The 23,715-nt window shown below is 35.7% G+C and overlaps 1 protein-coding gene across 2 annotated transcripts in view; it reads left to right on the top strand.

The window, feature by feature from the left end:
- The window catches only part of CNTLN (centlein), a 334,860-nt gene that overhangs the window by 132,643 nt on the left and 178,502 nt on the right, over positions 1–23,715 (top strand). The window contains exons 7-8 of one of the 2 annotated variants that reach the window (XM_022573778.2): positions 4,871–4,979; positions 8,795–8,989. In XM_022573778.2, coding sequence (XP_022429486.2) covers positions 4,871–4,979; positions 8,795–8,989 — 304 coding nt within the window. Of the gene's footprint in view, positions 1–4,870; positions 5,034–8,794; positions 8,990–23,715 lie in introns of both variants that reach the window. The other variant, XM_022573774.2, reaches the window with a different exon arrangement.

The raw sequence follows: 23,715 nt of genomic DNA, 5'->3' as shown, positions 1-23,715 counted from the left end.
ATGGGGTCTTACCTACTGGACCACCAGGGAAGTCCCGAACATGTTTTTCTAATAAGTGATAACTTCAGTTTTTGTGATATAATGGAACAATAGACACTGAAGTGAAATTGAAAGAATTATTAAATCTCAGATAATTTTTTCTTCTCTATAAGAACCACTAACTATTTTTCTAAAGCTAAGAAAGAAATGGCATGAAAAAAACTTTGGAGGTTGATGTAATTATGTTTTTTTTTAAAAAAGACTACATTTCATCTTCAATTGGATTTGATACCCTGCTACATACACTTAGTAAAATAGGACATGCATTCAACCATTTTAACTCCTTCTCATTTTGCGTCTCAGGATTTATAACCTTTATCTCCTCATGCATAACCACAGTGCCTAAAGATATTTAGACTTAGTTTTCTGTATTGCTTCAGTGCTCTTCACTAAACTTTTTACTCTTGATGTGTTTATTCCTATACTCAATTTTGATTCACCTTAAAGGCCCATTTTTACCAGGGCCTTCTCTGTTGCTGGAGTATGCTTTCTCCTCCATTAACATCAGATTTAGCCACGTGACTTATTTTGGCCTGTGGAATGAGTGTGAAAGTGATGTATATCATGTCCTGGCAAGTGTTTTAAAAGAGTCATTGCTTGAATTGCCTTTACTTTTTGCCCTCTGCCATTAGAGTGGCATATTACTAATACTAATGCCGTCTACTGCTCCAGTTTGGGTCTTAGGATAGGGGAAAGCCACATGTAATGTGAGCAAGCAAATCTTTGTTTTTGTAACAGTAAGTTTTGGGTTTTTTTTTGGTAACTGCAAAATAACCTATAGATGCTGTCTGAAACCCTTTGTCAGTCTTTGCTATCAAATTTGATGTCTAAAGGGATATTCCTAATTTATCCTATGGCTTATTCAATCCCTTAGTAAACATCACTGTAACTGAGCAATACAGTATTTTTAATCAGCTTAACATTCTTCTTCCTAATCTTAAAAAGTATTTATTTATTTATTTTCACACACACACACACACACACACACACACTATTTTTTTACAAGAGAGAAATAAACTGACACCAAGCATTGTAAGTGGATGACCACAACAAAAGCAACAATGATTGCAATTACCAGACATGAAACACACTCATACTATGTCATAATATTGACAGAAACATAGATCAATGGAACAGGATAGAAAGCCCAGAGATAAACCCACGCACCTATGGTCAACTAATCTATGACAAAGGAGGCAAAGATATACATGGAGAAAAGACAGTGTCTTCAATAAGTGGTGCTGGGAAAACTGGACAGCTACATGTAAAAGAATGAGATTAGAACACTCCCTAACCTCATACACAAAAATAAACCCAAAATGGATTCGAGACCTAAATGTAAGACTGGACACAACATTCTTCTTGAGATGGGAAGAAGTGTCGTTGGTTCTCAGCATCATCTTAGCTCAGCCTACCCTTTCACCCTTTCCTTTATTCTTTTTAATCCGTGTTTGGAGGAACTTCTCAAATTTGAACCTACCAATTAATTTTACTTTCCATAGTTTTGGTTTGCCTCATAACTTCTCTCATTATGGATTTTAATGCTATTATGACATCTTTCTTTCTTAACAATCTTTCTTCTTTATGTTATCCTTATCATTTCATCCATTCAACAACTGTCTTATCCCATATATCCTAGAAAACAGAGGTTGAGTGAAGGTTACTGATTACTTACTTGAGAGATTCAATTCCAAGGCAGAGTGAGTGAAAGAAGAATAATCTGAGACAGGGAAGGATAAAGAGTAATTCAAGGAAACACATCATTGTGCTGGCCACTGCTTCATGATGAGCCATGAAGAGACATCAGGTGCATTGAATTAGACACTCAGGTTGATTCTGGACAGACTATAGAAAGAAACCATGCCCTATAGCAATCCATCAGATAGAAAAAACAAAAAAGACAAAAAAACTCTTCTTGTGTTTTATCTTCCATTGATCAAAGTTTGCTGCTTATACCATGCCTGTGTTGTAGCATTTTATCCTAATCTAGAAGTGGTACAAGGAGACAAATATGCTAGGCATGCAGCTGGTTGACCTCAAGTGATGGAACCACATAGCTGCATAAATGTTATAGGCTTAAGTGGTAGTTAATAGTCTGAGGCAGAGCAAGGGACTAAGAATCTAGGAGGCTGGTGAGCTGAATCTGAAGAGGTGTATAAGATGTGTCTAAGACAACAACAAATATTTAATAGGCTACAGGAACTATGCTAGGTTGTCCATTTATAGCAGTGAGCACAAAAGTCCCTACCTTCACAGACATTTTTGTTAAGATTATCTTCACATCTTGACTTTCTATTGAGATAATTAAGAGAAGTGCAATGGTTTCTTTTTCATACATTTTCTAGACCTTTCTTATAATTCCTTCAGTAACTCCTACTCAGAGGTATAATTTTCCTCTGAGTATGCACAATAAAATTTCTTTTTTCTTAATTCTAAGTACTCCTTTTAAATAATTCCTGTTTGTTTTTCTTTACTCATTTTCAAATGAAGATAGGTCTACACAAGTTCCGTGTTTTCCAGCGGTCCAGATGTATGTTTCCAAAGCCTTATTTGCAGCTTACTTTGATACTGATCAAGTTCCACTTTCATATTTGCAACATTGTTGTACATTCTATCTCATCTACTTTTCAGATGGTGGTGTGAGAAGACACAAAGAAAGAAACATTTATACATAATATAAAATTATGCTTCCATTCCGTTTACTGAGAGTATGCCCAGAAAATAGCACAAGATGAGAGACAAGAATATGCTCTTCTCTTAGTTGATTTTTACTCCCCAACTGTCTCATAGTATGAACATCTCCCAACTCAAGTGTTTCTTCTGATTAAAGATACATATATTTTGTTCCAGATGACCCTTAAATCCAAGCCAATGACTGATTCTGGCCCTCTCTTTAAGAAAAATTATCTTCTATTATTAGAGGAGAAAGTTTTCTGTGTTTTATATTGTATTGAAAGATGATATGTATTATCTTCATCATGTCTCCTTTCTAAACGCAACATTTACTTAGGTCTCTTGGCTAACACATATCTTGGCTATCTATGCTGATGGAATTTTATTCTACAGCTACTGCCTATCTCCTTTGATAATTCTTGCCAGTGTTATTCTTGAAAAATGACAATACTCAGCAAGAATCATTACTATGTGTCTCTTCTCTCCCTCTCTTGTATTATATTTTCTCAAGGCACGTACCATTATTGATTCTCTTCTTTCCCTTCCCCCATTTTTGGACTATTATTTTCTACAGGTTCCAGTTTTTTGAATAGTTACCGAAAAAAAGTGCTATAGTCTAAAAGTTTGTGTCCACCCAAAATTCATATGTTGAAATTCTAATGCCTAATGTGATGGCATTAGGAGGTGGGGTCCTTAAGGAGGTGCTTCGCTTATGAGGGTAGAACCCTCTTGTAAAAAAGACCTCTCAGAGCCCCCGAGTGCCTTCCACCGTGTGAGGACGTAACAATAAGTGTGCAACCTGGAAGAGGGTCCTCACTTGACTATGCTGGCAGTTTGATCTCTAACTTCCAGCCTCCCCAACTGTGAGAAATAACTTTCTGGTTTTTGTAAACTACCTAGTCTGTGCTGTTTTTGTTATATCAAAAGGACGAAGGCAGATGGTGTATGTACATCTGTCTATGTGGGTTCAGGGGTTTCTGTTGTATCTGGAGAACATTAATATTCTAAACCTGTAAAAGAGCAGAGTTCCGGAATTCCCTGGTGGTCCAGTGGTTAGGACTCGGCGCTTTCACTGCTGTGGCCTGGGTTCAATCCCTGGTCAGGGAACCGAGATTCTGCAAGCCATGTGGCAAGGCAAAAAAAATAAAATAGAAATTAAAAATAAATAAGTAAGCAGAGCTCATTTCTCCCATATTAATATTCATCCATGTTCAACAACTGTCTGCATATCTTTTATGTTTCTTCTTTCTTTTAAGATTTATCTTATGTGAATGAATCACCAGTTTGAGGTTATAAGTAAAGAAAAGTCTCCATTAAAAATAGTCTCCAAAATATATACTATAATGTATACTTCTGTGAAATACATCTCTATAAATATCTTTCTCTTCAAATTTATTTTACAACATATTTTCCAGTTTTATATGACCTGTATCACACAGGATTCACCACCACAGGAATCTGGAAACCTCTATCCCAGAGGTGTGGTTTTCCTGGACCCTTAGGGCCATGAAGACTGTCACTCCAGTTCATTTGTCCTTCTACTTACCAAATTTACCCTGGGTGGGTTGCAAGGAGTGATTTCACCTTGTATTGCTCTCCTTCCTTCTGACAAAAAACCTCATCATTTCCTTCAAGATGGGTTAGAGGAGTCACAGGAATCCCAGCCTAGGCCCCTGAGGTGACAAACTAGTGGTGCTTTAAGGAACTTTTGTTTGAAAACTTAATTTACCTTTTGGGATTCTTTTTAATACATTTAAGTTTCTATATAATATAAAATGAAAGGTTGAGTTACCCTGTATTCAGAACTATCTGATAGTTGGCATCAGTGCTTATTAATTCTTGGAACTGAAGTTGTAACTTAATTTCAATAAGAAGGTGGTAGTATGACTGTATATCCAGGGTTTTTATTACTATCAAGCTATAAAAGAAAATTGATAAGTATTTGGCTTTGAAAGTCATAGTAGTTCTATCAATACTTTCTAGGTGTATGTGATAAATATTAAATACTTCATATGTTATTTCTCTTGTTAATATGTTTGCCTGCAGTAAAAAATAATAGATGAAAAAACTGGAGGCCGATCTATAACTTTAGATGAACAAAATTATTTAACTAAGATGATCTTTATTCATGCTTCTCTCTATTGCTTGCTTTGCACAGGAAGGAGTTGCAGGAGCTGCAGAATCTGTACAAACAGAACAGTGCACATACAGCACAGCAAGCAGAACTGATCCAGCAGCTTCAGCTTCTGAATATGGACACACAGAAGGTACTGAGGAACCAGGAAGATGTTCACACAGCTGAAAGTATATCGTATCAAAAAGTACGCTTTTATTCTGTCATAAAAATGTAAATTTATATGTGTGAACTTATAAAAATATATAGAATTCAAGTTTTTGCACATTTCAGTATTGCTTTATTACTCCCTTTTATATTGCTTCTTCAAAATTAAAAATGAAATATGATTCAATTTGGTAATATTCAAAATTATGTGAGTATTTTTATGGCTGTTAAGGCCGAAACATTTAAAATATACATGCAAATTTATTCTGTAGGATATTGTTTTTATAAATTGGAGTTTTGATATCTACTGTGAAACATACTAGAACTGTAGTCCTCAAACCAGGAAGGATTTGGAGAATGGGATTATTCAGCCTTCTATGATGAGAAATTATTCAACAAGTATGATTCTAGTTTATGACCTAAAGCAGTCTTTCAGTTATAGAATTTGCACATTATTTTATTGGCAAATCTGCACAAACACAAATGGGTATGCTGATGAGGTCTTTAGGATCAATATTTTCCAAGGATTTTTCTCTTTATTTTGTGTGTTTCTTTTAAGTAGTCATTTTACTTTACAGTTGTTTAAGGAGCCCCTCAAGAAGGCTTACCCAGCTATTTAGGTATGCTGACACAGCAGCAATACTTAAAGCTAGTAGTTAAAAAACACTTTTATTGAATTCTTTATGTTTTGTGTGGTGTACATATTTATAGAAATAATTTATTTTCTACACAGATCAACCCTATGAGATAGATGTTATTTCCTCTTAATAGTTGAGGCAGCCAAGGCTTAGAGAGGTTAAATGGTGCAGTCTATGTTATTTGGGGATTATTTCTGTCTAAACTTACTCTTCTCCTAAAAAAGCACTGTGGAAATTCAACATCTATAATTAATATGAAATAAATAACTATTAAGTAAACTTTAAACACATACTTTCAAATGATGCTTTGTAACTGTGGTTTTTCGACTAAATTCTGTGTTTCCTTCGAGTTTCTGTCACGACAAGGATGACACCAAGCATCAGGGTAGTGTGCATCCTCTCCACTTTGAATAGAACAGCTCCACCTTTTTGTTTTATACAGTGGGATTGCCCATTATGCTTTTGTTTCTAAACCAGACTCCGTTGCTAAATTGACTTGAAAAATTGGACCTTATTAGTAACTTTAACTCTTTTCTCTTTTTCACTGTGTAGGTATTTAACGCAAACCTTTCTTTCTCTTTCTTGATTTTTGCTTGAAAGTCCCTAACCCATGGCAAGTTATATTAAAATATGTCTTTAGGGTTGCTTGTTGTTAAAGTTCATAACTCTTTTCTCTCATGTGCAAATACTTTGCTGTTTCTCCTCTCAGTTAGCAAGAGAGAACTTGGTAAGGTGGAAGAAAAAGGCAGTGTTTCCTTTGCTGTTTACTTTTTCAATCTTTTGTTCTACGATTCCTTTTTCAGCTTTGCTTAACTTAAAATTTAAGATAAATTGCTTCAGCCTTAATTCTACTTTTTGGTTGATCCTCCTTAGCAGCCTTTGCAGAGAGCAACCATTTTTTTAATACCCTACCTGAGAACTTTTGTAGATTCTGTATCATTTCAAACAACTGAATACTTAAACATTTTTATTTGAAGTGATTATTACCAAAGTAATACATGCTTGTGATAAATTTTCAAAAAATTCAGAAGCGTATAAAAAAATAAAGTTCTCTGCCCTCCTGCCTGAAGCCATTGCCCCAGACTTTACTGCTCTTAATATTTGAGAGTGTATCCTAGAGTCCCTCTAGAAGAACAGAATATTTTAAAATTATTTCATCTTTTTAATTATATAAGAATTACATAAATATATTATTATAAAAAATTGAAATGATATAGAAGTACTGATAATGCTAATATAACAGATTTGAGTTCTCTTCCACTCATCCCAGTTCATTTCATTCCCCTCCCCAGGGGTAATCATCTGAGTAGTCATTCCAGACCTTTTCATGCATTATACACTGTGTCTGTGTACATATACACATATCACCAATCTAGGTATCTTACATTTTTAATATTAATTAATTTATCCTATCCTTACTGTTCGTTAACTTGCTGTTTTCAAATAATATGCCTTGAGTATATTTCCATGACAGTATGTATAGCTCTTGCTCTCCTCTTCCTCCCCATGCTCCAACAGAAACATGTAAAGTACAGCGTGGATTTACCAGAGTATAATTTGATTACTGAGGTCTCCCTCCTCAACTTTTTTTAATAAACTTCAGAAGGAGGCATTCCACATCTCTTCCACGGTGTCAGTTTTCCCTACTGGATCATTTCTAACCACATAAAAACATGCTGTTGTGTCTCTGATCTGCATGGAATACCAAAACAATTAAGCAACAACAAAAAACCTGGCTTGACCTTACTATATTCCTTTCCTTCCCTTCCTTTCTTTCCTTTTCCAGCAATATTCCTTACAAGAGTTAACTTGTCTCAAAGTTCTCTTCTTCCATTCTCTTTTGAACCTATTCCAATCAAGTTTTTGCCCCTTTCACTCCACTAAAATTTCTCTTTGCAGAATCATTTGTGACTCCCATATTGCTGAATTCAGTAATCTTCTAGCAGTCTTCATCTTACCTCACTTACCAGCAACATTGTCACAGTCGATGACTCTATCCTTTGAAACCCTTTTTTTTCCTTCTGGCTTACAGCATATCACAGTTGTGTGGTTTTCTTCTTTCAGTTTCTAGCTGTTTCTTTTCTGTTGCTTTCTAGTCTTCCTTAGTCACCCTGTCCTCTAAATGTTAAAATGTTCCAAGCCAAAATCTTAGGACCTCTTTTTTTTCCCTCTCTTTAAATTCATACCCTAGTTGATTTTATCTACTCACCTAGGCTTTCAAAACCATACTGTCTATATGCTGATCACTCCCAGATTTGATTATCTGCTCTGGATCTCTTCCCTGAACTCTAGGAAAGAGTATATCTAATCGCCTACTTAGCATCTTTTAACTTGATGCCTAACGGGCATCTCAGACTTCACATGTTCAAAACTAAGCTATTGTTTGCCCTGCCTTCAGAGGGTGTCTGGAATCCTACTACTTCCCACTACCCCTGCTGTGACCACTAACTTGCATTACCTGAATGTTTGCAGTAGTTTCCTACTTCGTTTCTTTGCTCCTGACCTTACCCACTTTGAGTTTATTCTCAACATAGATGCCAGAATGTTCTTGCTAAAACTTAGTCAAATCAGGTCATTCCTCTCTTAAATTACCCCCACTGGTTTCTTGTCTGATTAAAAGTAAAAGCCGAAGTCCTTACTACAACCTGTGAGACTCTACATGATCTGGCTCTGCATTACCCCTCTGATCTCATCTTTGCCTTCGCTTCTTAATCTCTCTGCTTTGGGCACATTTAACTTTGTTTTTTCACTTGAACATACCAGGTATTCTTCACCCTCAAGGTCTTTGCACTGGGTTCCACTGCCTGAAATCTCTTCGCCCAGTTATCTGCATAGATGACCTTTTTACTGCCTTTCTTCTTCACCTCTCACAGCTTAAATCCGTTCTTTATCATGAAGATTAATATAGCTAGCTTAAAATGTTTGCACCCCTGTATTACAACTGGCCAATAGAACATCTTGTCTTTTTAACGTCAGTTGGAGTTTTGTATTGGTATGTGATTATATCATTTAGTTTCCCATATGTTTTTATATTGTTTTTCCTCTTAGACTATTAAAATAACTTGAGGGCAATGAGTATGTCATATATAGACCATATGTATAAATATATAGACATAACTATTTTATTGATTATTAATAAATTTGGATATATGTTTTGAAACAGCTTTACAATGAGTTACATATTTGGTTTGAAACTACAAAATCAAGTGAAGCTATGCTCCGACAAAGTGTTGTTAATCTTCAGGATAAGCTATTTCAAAAAGAGCGGGAAAACGCTAAATTAAAAGAAAAGCTTCAGGAGTCACAAGGAGCACTCTATCCTTTACCACAAGAATGTGATTCAGACCACTCAGAACAGGTAAGACATTTTCTAAAAATGTTACCCAGTATAATATCATATTCAATTTTCTAGTATAATTGACTAAAACACAAAAATTGAATAAATTTGCATATATTAGAATATAAGTGTGGCAGATTTATGTTGTGCTATTTTTTGTACTCTGTAGACATAAATATTATATACAATGTGGATTCATATAGAAATGCATATAGAAACACAGGGTGTATCTGGTATAGTTATTGGGATGAAACATTTGGCTGATATATGATAATGAAGAGGAAATTAATAGGTCATGTCCATTTCGAGACGTTTTATTGAATGGGGTAATGGAATGAAAAGAGTATTGAATAGAAAGTCACATAAAAGTACTTGCCATAATTCCTGGTATGTGGTAGTTAATACCATTTAGTCCCAGTTGTATCACTATCTTGATATATGATTTTGGACAGATCAGTTGACGTTTCTACCTATTCTTGTCCTATTAAGTGAGGTAGTACAAATGTATAGATAAATATGCAGATTCAGGATTCAAATAAACCTGGAATCAAATTATAGCTTTGCCTGTGAGCTTTGTGAACTTGAGCAAATTTCTTAACCCTTTAGCCAAAGTTTCTTCACAAATAAAATGTTGATATTAATAGTATCTTTGTCATAACAGTTTTGTGAGGATTAATGAGGTATAATGCATGTCAAATGCAGAGCCTGTCACATAGAAAATATCCAGTGGTACCTCTTTTAGATAATTTTCAAGGTAACTGTCATCTCTAAATATGTATTATAAAACAATCTTATTCCTATAAAGTTATTTGTTTTTAAGGCACTCAGTACTTCTTTAAGTGTTAGAATTTAAAGAAATGAAATTAACACAAGTACGTAATTGGGAGCTTAAATGTTTATTAATGATCCTTTAACTTTAATGATCCAGTAAATTTTCAACCCAGCATATTTTGTCTTGCTAACAACTCAAACATAAGATTTTTTAATTTGTATTTATTATATTGAATTTTTTGGACATCAGGTGCACAGAATCGGGTTAGTCATAAGATTTGTATCATGGGGCTTCCCTGGTGGCGCAGTGGTTGAGAGTCCGCCTGCCGACACGGCAGGGAATACGGGTTCGTGCCCCGGTCCGGGAGGATCCCACATGCCGCGGAGCGGCTAGGCCCGTGAGCCATGGCCACTGAGCCTGCGCGTCCGGAGCCTGTGCTCCGCAACGGGAGAGGCCACAACAGTGAGAGGCCCGCGTACCGCAAAAAAAAAAAAAAGATTTGTATCATGACACAGTATTATGTTACATGCATATTTATTTTAATTGTTACTTTTTTGTTATAATAAACACTGTTGGTCCCACCAACTAATTCAAGGGTAGGAAATTACTAATAACTTATATCTACTTGTATCCTTCACCCTTTACTGGTACCGTGATTCTCTCACCAGAGGTAACTACTGAACTATTGATCATTTTGATTATTTTTTAGAAAGTTTTATCTCATATAAATTTATGAGGAAATAGAATATTGTTTAGTTTTGCCATTTATAAAAATGTATCAAATTGTATTGTTTCCTGGGATTTGGCAATTTTGACTCATCACTGTGTTAAGATTCATCTATGATGTTTTGTATAACTTCATTTATTTTGACTGATATAAAATATTCTGTTATATGTGATTATATCATAACTACTTGTCCATTCATTTGTAGATGAGTATTAGGGTTATTTCCAGTTTTTTGCTGTTACAAATAATGCTGCAATTGACATTTTTGTACATGATTCTTAGTACACACCTGCATGCATTTTTGTGGATTAACTATCTCAGAATGGAAGTCCTAGGTCTAGGGTGTGAAAATGTAAACTTTCACAAAATACTGGTCACTTATTTTTCAAAGTGGTTTTCATCAATTTTACTCATATCAACAATGCATTTGGCTGTATTTCCTACAATTACTAGTCAAGTGAGTGCCCTCCTCTGCAAAATGTCTATTTATGTCTTTTATCCATTCTTGTAGATTTTTTTCTTATTGATTTGTAAAAGTTCTTTAAATGTCCTTGATACTAATCTCTAGTAAGTTGAATATGTGGCAAGCATCTTCTCTCAGGGTGTACCTTGTCTTTTCATTTTCTTTAACATGTCATATGATAAACAGAAATTCTTAATTTTAATTTAGAAAATTTAATCTTTTATACTTAGTGCTCTTTTAAGAAATTCTTCCCTACCCCAAATATGGAAATATTTGCACCTCTGTTTCCTTCAAAAAGTTTTAAAGCTTTGTTTATGTCATTTATGTTCATAATTCATTCAGAATTGTATTTCACATACAGTATAAGGTAAGGATCCATTTTTATTTATTTATTTTTCCCCAAATAGTAGCCAGTTTTTCCAAATCAACCCATTGGATGATCCACTTTTTTTCTTGTGTAGTGCTGGGCTACCTCTATCATATATCCTAGTTCAGTATATTGAGTTTCTTTCTAGACTCTTTTCTCTGTATTCCTGGATAATGTTACATCATCTTAATCAGTATAGCTTCATAGTAAGTCTTTATATTTGGTAGATTACTTTCTTACTGTTCTGTAAAGTGTCTTGGCCATGTTGGCACTTAGCACTATAACTTTAAGGATAATTTAGTTTCATGAAAACACTTGAAATTTTTTGTAAACGATTTTATTGAAGTGTAACATACAAATACTAAAGTGTACAAACCTTAAGTGTTTAACTCAATGACGTTTCACAAATTGAACACATCCATATAAATACCACTCAGATCAAGATGTAGAATATTACCAGTATTCAGTAAACCCCCATAATGTTCCTAATTAGTGGCTACCCCTACAATGTAACCAGCTTTGTCTTCTATCATCATTGATTAGTTTTGCTTCTTTTTGAAACTTACAGTATTTTACCTTTAAACACTCTATATGCTATGGGGGTTTTTTGTAAATGTCGTTTATCGTATTAGGAAGTTCCCATCTATTCACAGTTTGAAAGCTTTTTCATGAACAGGTATTGATTGTATACAATGTCTTTTAAGATGACACTAGGGTTTTTCTCATGTATTCTGTTAACATGGTTATTACATTGATTGTTTTTCAATTATTAATTCAGTTTTGTATTCTTTGAAATAAACCTAACTTTGTTGTAATGTTTTATTATTTTCATATTGCTGGATTCAATTGGCTAATATTTTTCTTAGGATTTTTACATCTATATTTATGAGGGATATTGGGCTGTACTTTTCCTTTCTTGAATGTTTCTTGTTAGATTTTATCAAGGTGATGCTGGTGTCCTAATATGAATTGCAAAGTATTCTCTCTTTTTTACTTCACTAGAAGAGTTTGTATAAAACATATTTCTTTCTTATTAAACACTGAATGCTCTCCTTCTAACATAAGGAACAAGTCAGTTATATTCAACATTGTACTGGAGATTCTAACTAGTACAGTAAGGCAAGAAACAAATAAAATCATGCTGATTAGAAATAAGGAAGTAAAACTCTTTTTATTCACAGAACCTGAGCATCCGTATACAAAGTGTACTGAATCTATGATGAAACAACTAGAAATAGTAAGAAAATTTAGCAGTGTTGCAAGATACCATCAATTTACAAAAGTCAATTATATATCTAAATATTAGAAACAAATAATTAGAAATTGAAATCGAAAAAGATTTGATAATCAAATCTTTGATTCTTATCTTTGATAAGAATCATTATTCTTATTCTTTGATAAGAATATCAAAACTTGTGTAATAATTAAGGATAAATTTGATAAAATATGAAAAGTACAAAACATACCAGAGGGAAATTAAAAGACATATATGTAAGTGGACAGCTAGGCCAAGTTCATGAATCAGAAGATACAATGTTGTCAACATGTCAGTTCTCCCCAAATTGATCTATTTACTATGTAATCCCAATCAAAATTCCAGAAAGCTATAGTTTTTAGATAAATACAAGCCAATTCTAAAATTTATAAAAGGGACCTAAAAGAGCAAAATTAAGTACTGGGTTAGCTAAAAAGTTCATTTGGGTTTTTCTATAAGATGTTATGGAAAACCCTGAACGAACTTTTTGACCAACCAAATAGTAAAAAATAAAGTTGGAGGACTTAACACTACCCAATTTTGAGACCTATTTATCAAGCTAAAAAAGAAAAAATGGTGTGGTATTGGCGTAATGATTGACAAAATAATTGGTATAACAGAATAGAGTCCAGAAAAATACCCACTAATACATGTCGCTGTATAGTACCTCTTGAAATGCGGGTACTGCAAGTCACTTTGTTCTTTTTCAAGGATGCTCTGTAGACTCTTGCTCTACTGCTTTTTTATAGAACTTTTAGTATTAGCTTGTCAACTTTACAAATAAATATTCAGTTAGAAATGTTTCTAATTTCCCTTGTAATTTTCTTTTTGCCCCTTTGGTTATTAGAAAATGTGTTATTTACTTTTGAAATGTTTGTGTTTTTTCCTTGTATATCTTATTTTTATTCACTTCTAATATACTTCCATTATGGTCAGAGATAGTGTTCTATAAGACTACTGTATTTGGAAATTTATTGAGACTTGTTGTATGGTCCAGCATAGAGTTTTGATGAATGTACTATTTATACCTGAAAATAATTTTTAATCTGCAGGTATTGACTGGGGTGTTCCTTAAATATCGATATTAATTTTGTCATTGTGGTTGACAGTGTTCAGATCTTCTGTCTTTAGTGATTTTCATCCTTAGTTTTTAAATCAGTTTTGCTATCAGTTGCTGAGAGAGGTGTTAAAATCTTCCAGTATGATTGTAGATTTTTCTGTTTTCCCTTTAGTTTGTCAACTTTTGCTTCATGTATTTTAAAACTGTTGTATTAGGGGCATACATATTTATGATTGTCATTTCTTTCTAATTAAATGAACCCTTTGCTATTGTAAAATGTCACTTTTAACTATAATAATATTCTGTTGACTTGAAATCCAATTTTATGATGTTAATATAGCCAATCAGTCTCTTTAATGGTTACATTTTCCATGGGAGGATTACCTTTTTCTTAGTCTTTAAATTTCCATCTATAGGTGTCTTAATATTTAAAGTGTGTATACAGAGTAAGATTCTGTTTTTATTCATTCTGACAATTTCTTCCATTTCATTGCAGCATTAGTGCACTTAAATTTAATTATTAATATGGTTGGGTTTAGGTGCACCATCTTACCATTTGTTTTCCATTTGTCCTATTTTTTGTTCCTCTGTTCCCATTTCCTTCCTTTTCCTGGATTAATTGACTGTTTATATATTTTTAAAAAGCAATTTAAAAACATCACTTTTCTGTCTTCTGGACTCCACTGTTTCTCACAGTATCACTGGAAATTTGTTTCATTTTTCACTTAAATGTGATGTGTCAGTTTTGGCTGGCTATTTTCCCTGAATATTTAACCTTTGGTTTTAAGCACTTTAACTGTGATGTTCCCAAGTATGATTTTCATTGTAGTCATCCTTCTTGCAGTTTGATAAGCTTCTTTTTTTTTTTTTTTAAGGTTAGACTTTATTTATTATCCATTTTCCATTTCTATTTCCTGGGGATTTAAATAAATTTTTTAACATCTTTATTGGAGTATAATTGCTTTACAGTATTGTGTTAGTTTCTGATATATAACAAAGTGAATCAGCTATATGTATACATATATCCCCATATCCCCTCCCTCTTGTGTCTCCCTCCCACCCTACCTATCCCACCCCTTTAGGTGGTCACAAAGCACTGAGCTGATCTCTCTGTGCTATGCAGCTGCTTCCCACTAGCTATCTATATTAGATTTGGTAGTGTATATATGTCAGTGCTACTCTTTCACTTCATCCCAACTTACCTTTCCCGCTCCCCATGTCCTCAAGTCCATTTTCTACATCTGCATCTTTATTCCTGTCCTGCCCCTAGGTTCATCAGAACCATTTTTTTTTTAAGATTCCATATGTATGTGTTAGCATACAGTATTTGTTTTTCTCTTTCTGACTTACTTTGCTCCATATGACAGACTCTAGGTCCATCCACCTCACTACAAATAAGTCAATTTCGTTTCTTTATCTGATGGAGTAATATTCCATTGTATATATGTGCCACATCTTCTTTATCCATTCATCTTTCAGCGGACACATAGGTTGCTTCCATTTCCTGGCTATTGTAAATAGTGCTGCAGTGAACATTGTGATACATGATACTTCTTGATACTTTTCTCAGGGTATATGCCCAGTAGTGGGATTGCTGGGTCATATGGTAGTTCTATTTTTAGTTTTTAAGGAAACTCCATACTGTTCTCCATAGTGGCTATATCAATTTACTTTCCCACCAACAGTGCAAGAGGGTTCCCTTTTCTCCATACCCTCTCCAGCATTTATTGTTTGACATTTTTTGATGATGCCATTCTGACTGGTGTGAGGTGATACCTCATTGTAGTTTTGATTTGCATTTCTCTAATGATTAGTGATGTTGAGCAGCTTTTCATGTGCTTCTTGGCCATCTGTATGTCTTCTTTGGAGAAATGTCTATTTAGGTCTTCTGCCCATTTTTGGATTGGGTTGTTTGTTTTTTTAATATTGAGCTGCATGAGCTGTTTATATATTTTGGAGATTAATCTTTTGTCTATTGCTTCATTTGCAAATATTTTCTCCCATTCTGAGGGTTGTCTTTTCATCTTGTTGATGGTTTCCTTTGCTGTGCAAAACCTTTGAAGTTTCATTCGGTCCCATTTGTTTATTTTTGGTTTTATTTCTCTTACTCTAGGAGGTGGTCAAAACGGATCTTGCTGTATTTATGTCATAGAGTGTTCTGCCTATGTTTTCCTCTAAGAGTTTTATAGTGTCTGCCCTTACATTTAGGTATTTAATCCATTTTGAGTTTATTTATGTATATGGTGTTAGGAAGTGTTCTAATTTCATTCTTTTACATATAGCTGTCCCGTTTTCCCAGCACCACTTATTGAAGAGGATTTCTTTTCTCCATTGTATATTCTTGCCTCCTTTGTAAAAAAAATATGGTAACCATATGTGCGAGGGTTTGTCTCTGGGCTTTGTATCCTGTTTTATTGATCTATATTTCTGTTTTTGTGACAGTACTATACTGTCTTGATTATTGTAGCTTTGTAGTATACTCTGAAGCCCAGTAACCTGATTCCTCCAGCTCTATTTTTCTTTCTCAAGATTGCTTTGGCTATTCGGGGTCTTTTGTGTTTCCATACAAATTGTGAAATTTTTTGTTCTAGTTCTGTGAAAAATGCCATTGGCAATTTGATAAGGATTGCATTAAATCTGTAGATTGTTGTGGCTAGTATAGTCATTTTCACAATGTTGATTCTTCCAATAAAAGAACATGGTATATCTCTCCATCTGTTTGTATCATCTTTAATTTCTTTCATCAGTGTCATATAGTTTTCTGCATATAGATCTTTTGTCTCCTTAGGTAGGTTTATTCCTAGGTATTTGATTCTTTTTGTTGCAGTGGTAAATGGGATTGTTTCCTTAATCTCTCTTTCAGATTTTTCATCATTAGTGTATAGGAATGCAAGAGATCTTTGTTTGTTAATTTTGTATCCTGCTAGTTTACCAGATTCATTGATTATTAGCTCTAGTAATTTTCTGGTAGCATCTTTAGGATTCTCTATGTATAGTATCATGTCATCTGCAAACAGTGACAGTTTTACTTCTTTTCCGATTTGGATTCCTTTTTTTCTTTTTCTTCTCTGATTGCTGTGGCTAAAACTTCCAAAACTATGTTGAATAAAGTGGTGAGAGTGGAACCTTGTCTTGTTCCTGATCTTAGGGGAAATGGTTTCAGTTTTTCACATTGAGAACGATGTTGGCTGTGGGTTTGTCATGGCCTTTATTACGTTGAGGTAGCTTTCCTCTATGCCTACTTTCTGCAGAGTTTTTATCATAAATGGGTGTTGAATTTCATTGAAAGCTTTTTGTGCATCTATTCAGATGATCGTATGGTTTTTATCCTTCAATTTTTTTAAATGGTGTATCACATTGATTGATTTGTGTATTTTTTTTTTTTTTTTTTTTTTGCGGTACGCGGGCCGGACGCGCAGGCTCCAGACGCGCAGGCTCAGCGGCCAAGGCTCATGGGCCCAGCCGCTCCGCAGCATGTGGGATCTTCCCGGACCGGGGCACGAACCCGTGTCCCCTGCATCGGCAGGCGGACTCTCAACCACTGCGCCACCAGGGAAGCCCTGATTTGCGTATTTTTAAGAATCCTTGGATTCCTGGGATAAACCCCACTTGAGCATGGTGTATGATCCTTTTAATGTGCTGTTGGATTCTAAAATTTGCTAGTATTTTGTTGCAGATTTTTGCATCAATGTTCATCAATGGTATTGGCCTGTAGCTTTCTTTTTTGTGACATCTTTGTCTGGTTTTGGTTTCAGGGTGATGTTGGCCTTGTATAATGAGTTTGGGAGTGTTCCTCCCTCTGCTATAGTTTGGAAGAGTTTGAGAGGATAGGTGTTAGCTCTTCTCTAAATGTTTGATAGAACTCGCCTGTGAAGCCATCTGGTCCTGGGCTTTTATTTATTGGAAGATTTTTAATCACAGTTTCAATTTCATTACTTGTGATTGGTCTGTTTATAATTTCTGTTTCTTGCTGGTTCAGTCTCAGAAGGTTGTGCTTTTCTAAGAAGTCCATTTCTTCTAGGTTGTCCATTTTATTGGCATATAGTTGCTTGTAGTAATCTCTCATGATTCTTTGTATTTCTACAGTGTCAGTTGTTACTTCTCCTTTTTCATCTCTAATTTGTTTATTTGAGTCTTCCCCCCTTTTTTCTTGATGAGTCTGGCTAGTGGTTTATCAATTTTTTTTAAGGTTTTATTTTTTGGCTGCATTGGGTCTTCGTTGCTGTGCATGGGCTTTGCCTAGTTACAGTGAGCAGGGGCTACTCTTTGTTGCGGTGTGTGGCCATCTTATTGTGGTGGCTTCTCTTGTTGTGAAGCATGGGCTGTAGGCATGCAGGCTTTAGTAGTTGTGGCACACAGTCTCAGTAGTTGTGGCTCACGGGCTTAGTTGCTCCGCAGCATGTGGGATCTTCTCAGACCAGGACTCAAACCCGTGTCCCCTGCATTGGCAGGTGGATTCTTAACCATCTGTGCCACTAGAGAAGTCCTAATGGTTTATCAATTTTCTTTATCTTCACAACGAACCAGCTTTTAGTTTTATTGATCTTCACTATTGTTTTCTTCATTTCTTTTTCATTTATTTCTGACCTGATCTTTATGATTTCTTTCCTTCTGCTAACTTTGGGGTTTTTTTTTTGTTCTTCTTTCTCTAACTGCTTTAGGTGTAAGGTTAGGTTGTTTATTTGAGATTTTTCTTGTTTCTTGAGGTAGGATTGTATTGTTGTAATCTTCCCTCTTAGAACTGCTTTTGCTGCATCCCATGGTTTTTGGGTCGTCATGTTTTCATTGTCATTTCTTTCTAGGTATTTTTTGATTTCCTCTTTTATTTCTTCAGTTGTCCCTTGGTTATTTAGTAGTATGTTGTTTAGCCTCCATGTCTTTGTATTTTTTACAGTGTTTTTCCTGTAATAGATATCTAGTCTCATAGTGTTGTGGTTGGAAAAAGATACTTGATACGGTTTCAATTTTCTTAAATTTACCAAGGTTTGATTTGTGACCCAAGATATGATCTGTCCTGGAGAATGTTCCATGAGCAGTAGAGAAGAAAGTGTATTCTGTTGTTTATGGATGAACTGTCTTATAAATATCAATTAAGTCCATCTTATTTAATGTGTCATTTAAAGCTTGTGTTTCCTTATTTATTTTCATTTTGGGTGATTTTCCCATTGGTGAAAGTGGGGTGTTAAAGTCTCCTACTGTTATTGTGTTACTGTCGATTTCCCCTTTTATGGCTGTTAACATTTGTGTTATGTATTGAGATGCTCCTATGTTGGGCGCATAAATATTTACAATTGTTATATTTTTCTTGGATTGATCCCTTGATCATTATGTAGTGTCCACTTTGTCTCTTGTAATAGTCCTTATTTTAAAGTCTATTTTGTCTGATGTGAGAATTGCTACTCCAGCTTTCTTCCGAATTCCATTTGCATGGAATATCATTTTCCATCCACTCACTTTCAGTCTGTATGTATCCCTAGTTGTGAAGTGGGTCTCTTGTAGACAGCGTATATACAGGTCTTGATTTTGTATCCATTCAGCCAGTCTCTGTCTTTTGGTTGACGTATTTAATCCATTTACATTTAAGGTAATTATCAATATGTTACTTCCTATTACCATTTTCTTAATTGTTTTGGTTTTGTTGTTGTAGGTCTTTTCCTTCTCTTGTGTTTTCTGCCTAGAGAAGTTCCTTTAGCATTTCTTGTAAGGCCGGTTTGGTGTTGTTGAATTCTCATAGCTTTTACTTGTCTTTAAAGGTTTTAATTTTTCCATCAAATCTGAATGAGATCCTTGCTAGGTAGAGTAATCTTGGTTGTAGGTTTTTCCCTTTCATCACTTTAAATATGTCCTGCCACTTCATTCTGGCTTGCAGAGTTTCTGCTGAAAGATCAGCTGTTAACCTTATGGGGGATTCCCTTCTATGTTATTTGTCGCTTTTCCCTTGTTGCTTTCAATATTTTTTCTTGTATTTAATTTTTGATAGTTTGATTAACATGTGTCTTGGCACGTTTCTTCTTGGATTTATCCTGTATGGGACTCCCTGTGCTTCCTGGATTTGATTGACTATATTTCCTTCCCATATTAGGGAAGTTTTCAACTATAATCTCTTCAAATATTTTCTCATTCTCTTTCTTTTTCTCTTCTTCTGGGACCCCTATCATTTGAATGTAGGTACATTTAAGGTTGTCCCAGTGGCCTCTGAGAATGTCCTCAATTCTTTTCATTGTTTTCTGTGTATTCTGCTCTATGGCAGTTATTTCCTCTATCTAATCTTTCAGGTCACTTATGTGTTCTTCTACCTCAGTTATTCTGCTATTGATTCCCTCTAGAGAATTTTTAATTTCATTTATTGTGTTGTTCATCATTGTTTGGTTGCTCTTTGGTTCTTCTGTGTCCTTGTTAAACATTTCTTGTATTTTCTCCATTCTGTTTCCAAGATTTTGAATCATCTTTACTATCATTACTCTGAATTGTATTTCAGGTAGACTGCCTATTTCCTCTTCATTTGTTTGGTCCAGTGGGTTTTTACCTTGTTCTTTCATCTGCTGCGTATTTCTCTGTCTTCTCATTTTATTTAATTTACTGTGTTTGGTGTCTCCTTTTCACAGGCTGCAGGTTTGTAGTTCCCGTTGTTTTTGGTGTCTGCCCCCAGTGAGTGAGGTAGTTTCTGTGGCTTCTGTAGGCTTCTTGGTGGAGGGGACTAGTTCCTGTGTTCTGGTGGTTGGGGTTGATCTTGTCTTTCTGGAGGGCAGGGTCATATACAGTAGTGTGTTTTTTGGTGTTTATGGACTTATTATGATTTTAGGCAACCTCTGTGCTAATGGATGGGGTTGTGTTCCTGACTTGCTAGTTGTCTGGCATAGGGCAGCTAGCACTGGAGTTTGCTGGCCGTTGGGTGGAGCTGGGTCTCAGCATTGAGACGGAGACCTGTGGGAGAGCTCTCGCCGATTGACATTACGTCGGGCAGGGAAGTCTCTAGTGCTCCAGTGTCCTGAAGTCAGCTCTCCCACCTCAGACGCTCAGGCCTGACACCAGGCTGGAGCACCAAGACCCTGTCAGCAACACGGCTCAGAAGAAAAGGGAGGGGGAAAGAATAAATTAAATAAATAAATAAATAAATTTTAAAATTATTAATATAAAAAAATTAAAAATAATAATTAAGAAAAAAGAGAGCAACAAACCAATAAACAAATACACCAATGATAACAAATGCAAAAAACTAAACCGAGATAAACATAAAAATAAGAAACAATTCAGTCACGGACAGCAAACCCCAAGTCTACCGTTGCTCCCAAAGTCCACTGCCACAATCTTGGGTGATTCATTGTCTATTTAGGTATTCCACAGATGCAGGGTACATCACGTTGATTGTGGGGATTTAATCCGCTGCTCCTGATGCTGCACGGAGAAATATCCCTTTCTTATCTTTGTTCGCACAGCTCCTGGGGTTCAGCTTTGGTTTTGGCCCCACCTCTGCATGTAGGTTGCCCTCAGGCATCTGTTTCCCGCACAGACAGGAGGGGGTTAAAGCAGTGGCTTATTAGGGGTTCTTGCTCATTCAGGCTGGGGAGTGGGAGGGGAACAGTAGTTATAATTGGAATGCTAGGCGAGCCTGTGGCAGCAGAGGCCTGTGTGGCATTGCACCATCCTGAGGCACACCGTGTTTTCTCCTTGGGAAATTGTCCCTGGATCACGGGACCCTGGCAGTGGCAGGCTACACAGGCTCCTGGGGTGGGTGGTGTGGATAGTGTTGTGTGCTTGCACGCAGGATTCTTGGTGGCTGCAGCAGCAGCATTAGCAGTTGATGCCTGTCTCTGGGGTCCGAGCTGAAAGCCATGGCTCGCGCCCATCTCTGGAGTTCGCTTAGGTGGTGCTCTGCCATTTGTGGGCAGACCGGGAAGGAATCCCCTCTCCTCGCGCACCCGAAAACAATTGTCTCTTGCCTCTTATGCAGGTCCAGACTTTTTTGCAGACTGCCTCCCAGCTAGCTGTGGAGCACTAGCCCCCTTCAGCTGTGTTCACGCAGCCAGTCCATCCACTCCCTGGGATCTGACCTCTGAAACCCAAGCCTCAGCTCCCAGCCTCCATGCTCCCCAGCGGGTGAGCAGAGAAGCCTCTCAGGCTAGTGAGTACTTGTTGGCCCTGATCCTCTGTGCAGGAAACTCTCCACTTTGCCCCTCTGAACCCTTGTTGCTGCGCTTTCCTTTGTGCTTCGAAGCTTTCCCCCTCCGCCACCCACAGTCTCTGCCCGCGAAGGGGCTTCCTAGTGTGTGGAAGCTTTTCCTCCTTTACAGCTCCCTCCCAGAGGTGCAGGTCCTGTCCCTATTCTTTTGTCTCTGTTTTTTCTCTTTTTTTTTGCCCTACCCAGGTACGTGGGGATTTTCTTGCTTTTTGGGAAGTCTGAGTTTTTCTGCCAGCGTTCAGTAGGTGTTCTGTAGAAGTTGTTCCACGTGTAGATGTATTTTTGGTGTATTTGTGGGGAGGAAGGTGATCTCCATGTTTTACTCCTCTGCCATCTTGAAGGCCCCTCTCTCCTGGGAATTCTGATGAGCTTCTTGAGTTTTGTAAATAATATATTTTTTACTGAATTGGGGAAATTTTTGACATTACTTTCTGAAATATTTTTCTGACCTCTCTCTTCTCCTTTTGAGATTCCTATTTCACTTATGTTAGACTCTTCAGTGTTACCCCAAAGCCCGATGAGTCTCTCTTTATTTTTTCAATCTTTTAATTTACATTCTTTAGATAATTTATGTTAATTTTTATTCAATTTAAGTGACATTTCTGTTATCTCCAGTTTTTCTGTAAGTCTTTTTCTGTGAATTAATCTTCAAATGTTGTACACTTCAGTTCTACAATTTTCATTTGATTCATTATTGTATCATGTATATATGTGTTGAGTTTTTCTATGTGTTCATATCTTAAAATCATAGTTTTCTTTAGGTCTCTATTATAATAGTTAAAGTAGATTCTTTAAAATTATTATATTTTAATTCTATCTTTTGGGTATTCTTGGATTTAATTAGTAGTGGTTTTCTTTGCTTTGAATATGGGTCATATATTAATGTTTTGTCTGTGTAATGATTTTATATTATTTAGTGTATATAGTAATGGATATTTTTTAGAGACTCTGGTTTCTGTCATATTAGTCATGAGTGCTGAACTAACTTTTTCTTTTTCTCCCCATCCTCTGTCTCTTGAATTCAAATAAGTTAGATGTAAACTCCAAACCCTGATTTCCGTCAGGTGGGAACAACTAAGTTGCTTTTACGTTCTTTTAACCTTATCTGGATTGCTTAGAGGTCTGCCCACTGCATGACTACTTCAGGTGTCAGCCATAGTTTCAGCTGTCACCCTTCCAGAATTTCCATTTTTTCTAGCTGTAGTGGTGGACCTGAACTTTGTCCTATAGTTCTTCAAGCCAGTAAAACTGCAAGTTACTATTGGAATTTTAATCTCCCCACATCATGTCTGTTATGAGCGTCTCTCAGATAAAAATTCACAAAAATGGGAAACTTAGGCTCTTTTGTTTTCCCAGTATCAATTCTTGTCCATATTTTTCCTGTGTTTGATCATTCTCTGTTACCTGCAGGTAGTTGTTTTTATATTTTGCTCAGAAATGTAACAGTTATATGCGGGAGACTTAATCTGATAGAACTCTACTCAGCTATTATTGTAAATGGAGCTTCCCAGTCTTTAACTTTTTAGTGTATTTTAACTAACTTACTTAACTTACTTTAGAGTGTATTTAATTTTTCATACAGTGGAAGGAACTTAATTCATTCTAACTGCTTTATCTCACTTATTTTTGCTATTGTTATCTTACATTTTAATCCTACATATATTTTTACTCTGTAAGCCATTATTATTATTAAAAAATCAGTATTCACTGAGAATTTTTATCCCTTTGAAAGCTCTTCATTCTTTTCTGCAATTCTGTGTTTCCCTCTAGGATCTTTTGCCTTCTGCATTAAGCACTTTTTTTTGGTATTTCTTTTAGTGAGAGTCTGCTGACAGTGAATTCTCTCATTTTATATTTATCAGAGAATGCCTTTTTTGCCTTCATTTCTGAATGGTATTTTCAGGTGGTTAGAATTGCAGAATCG

This window comes from Delphinapterus leucas, chromosome 6 (assembly GCF_059928025.1).
Source record: "Delphinapterus leucas isolate spDelLeu-1000000601 "Yukka" chromosome 6, BTC_Dleu_Yukka2, whole genome shotgun sequence".
Lineage (NCBI taxonomy): Eukaryota > Metazoa > Chordata > Mammalia > Artiodactyla > Monodontidae > Delphinapterus > Delphinapterus leucas.
Note: the sequence above shows the minus strand (reverse complement) of the source record. Positions and strands in the feature narration are given on the sequence as shown.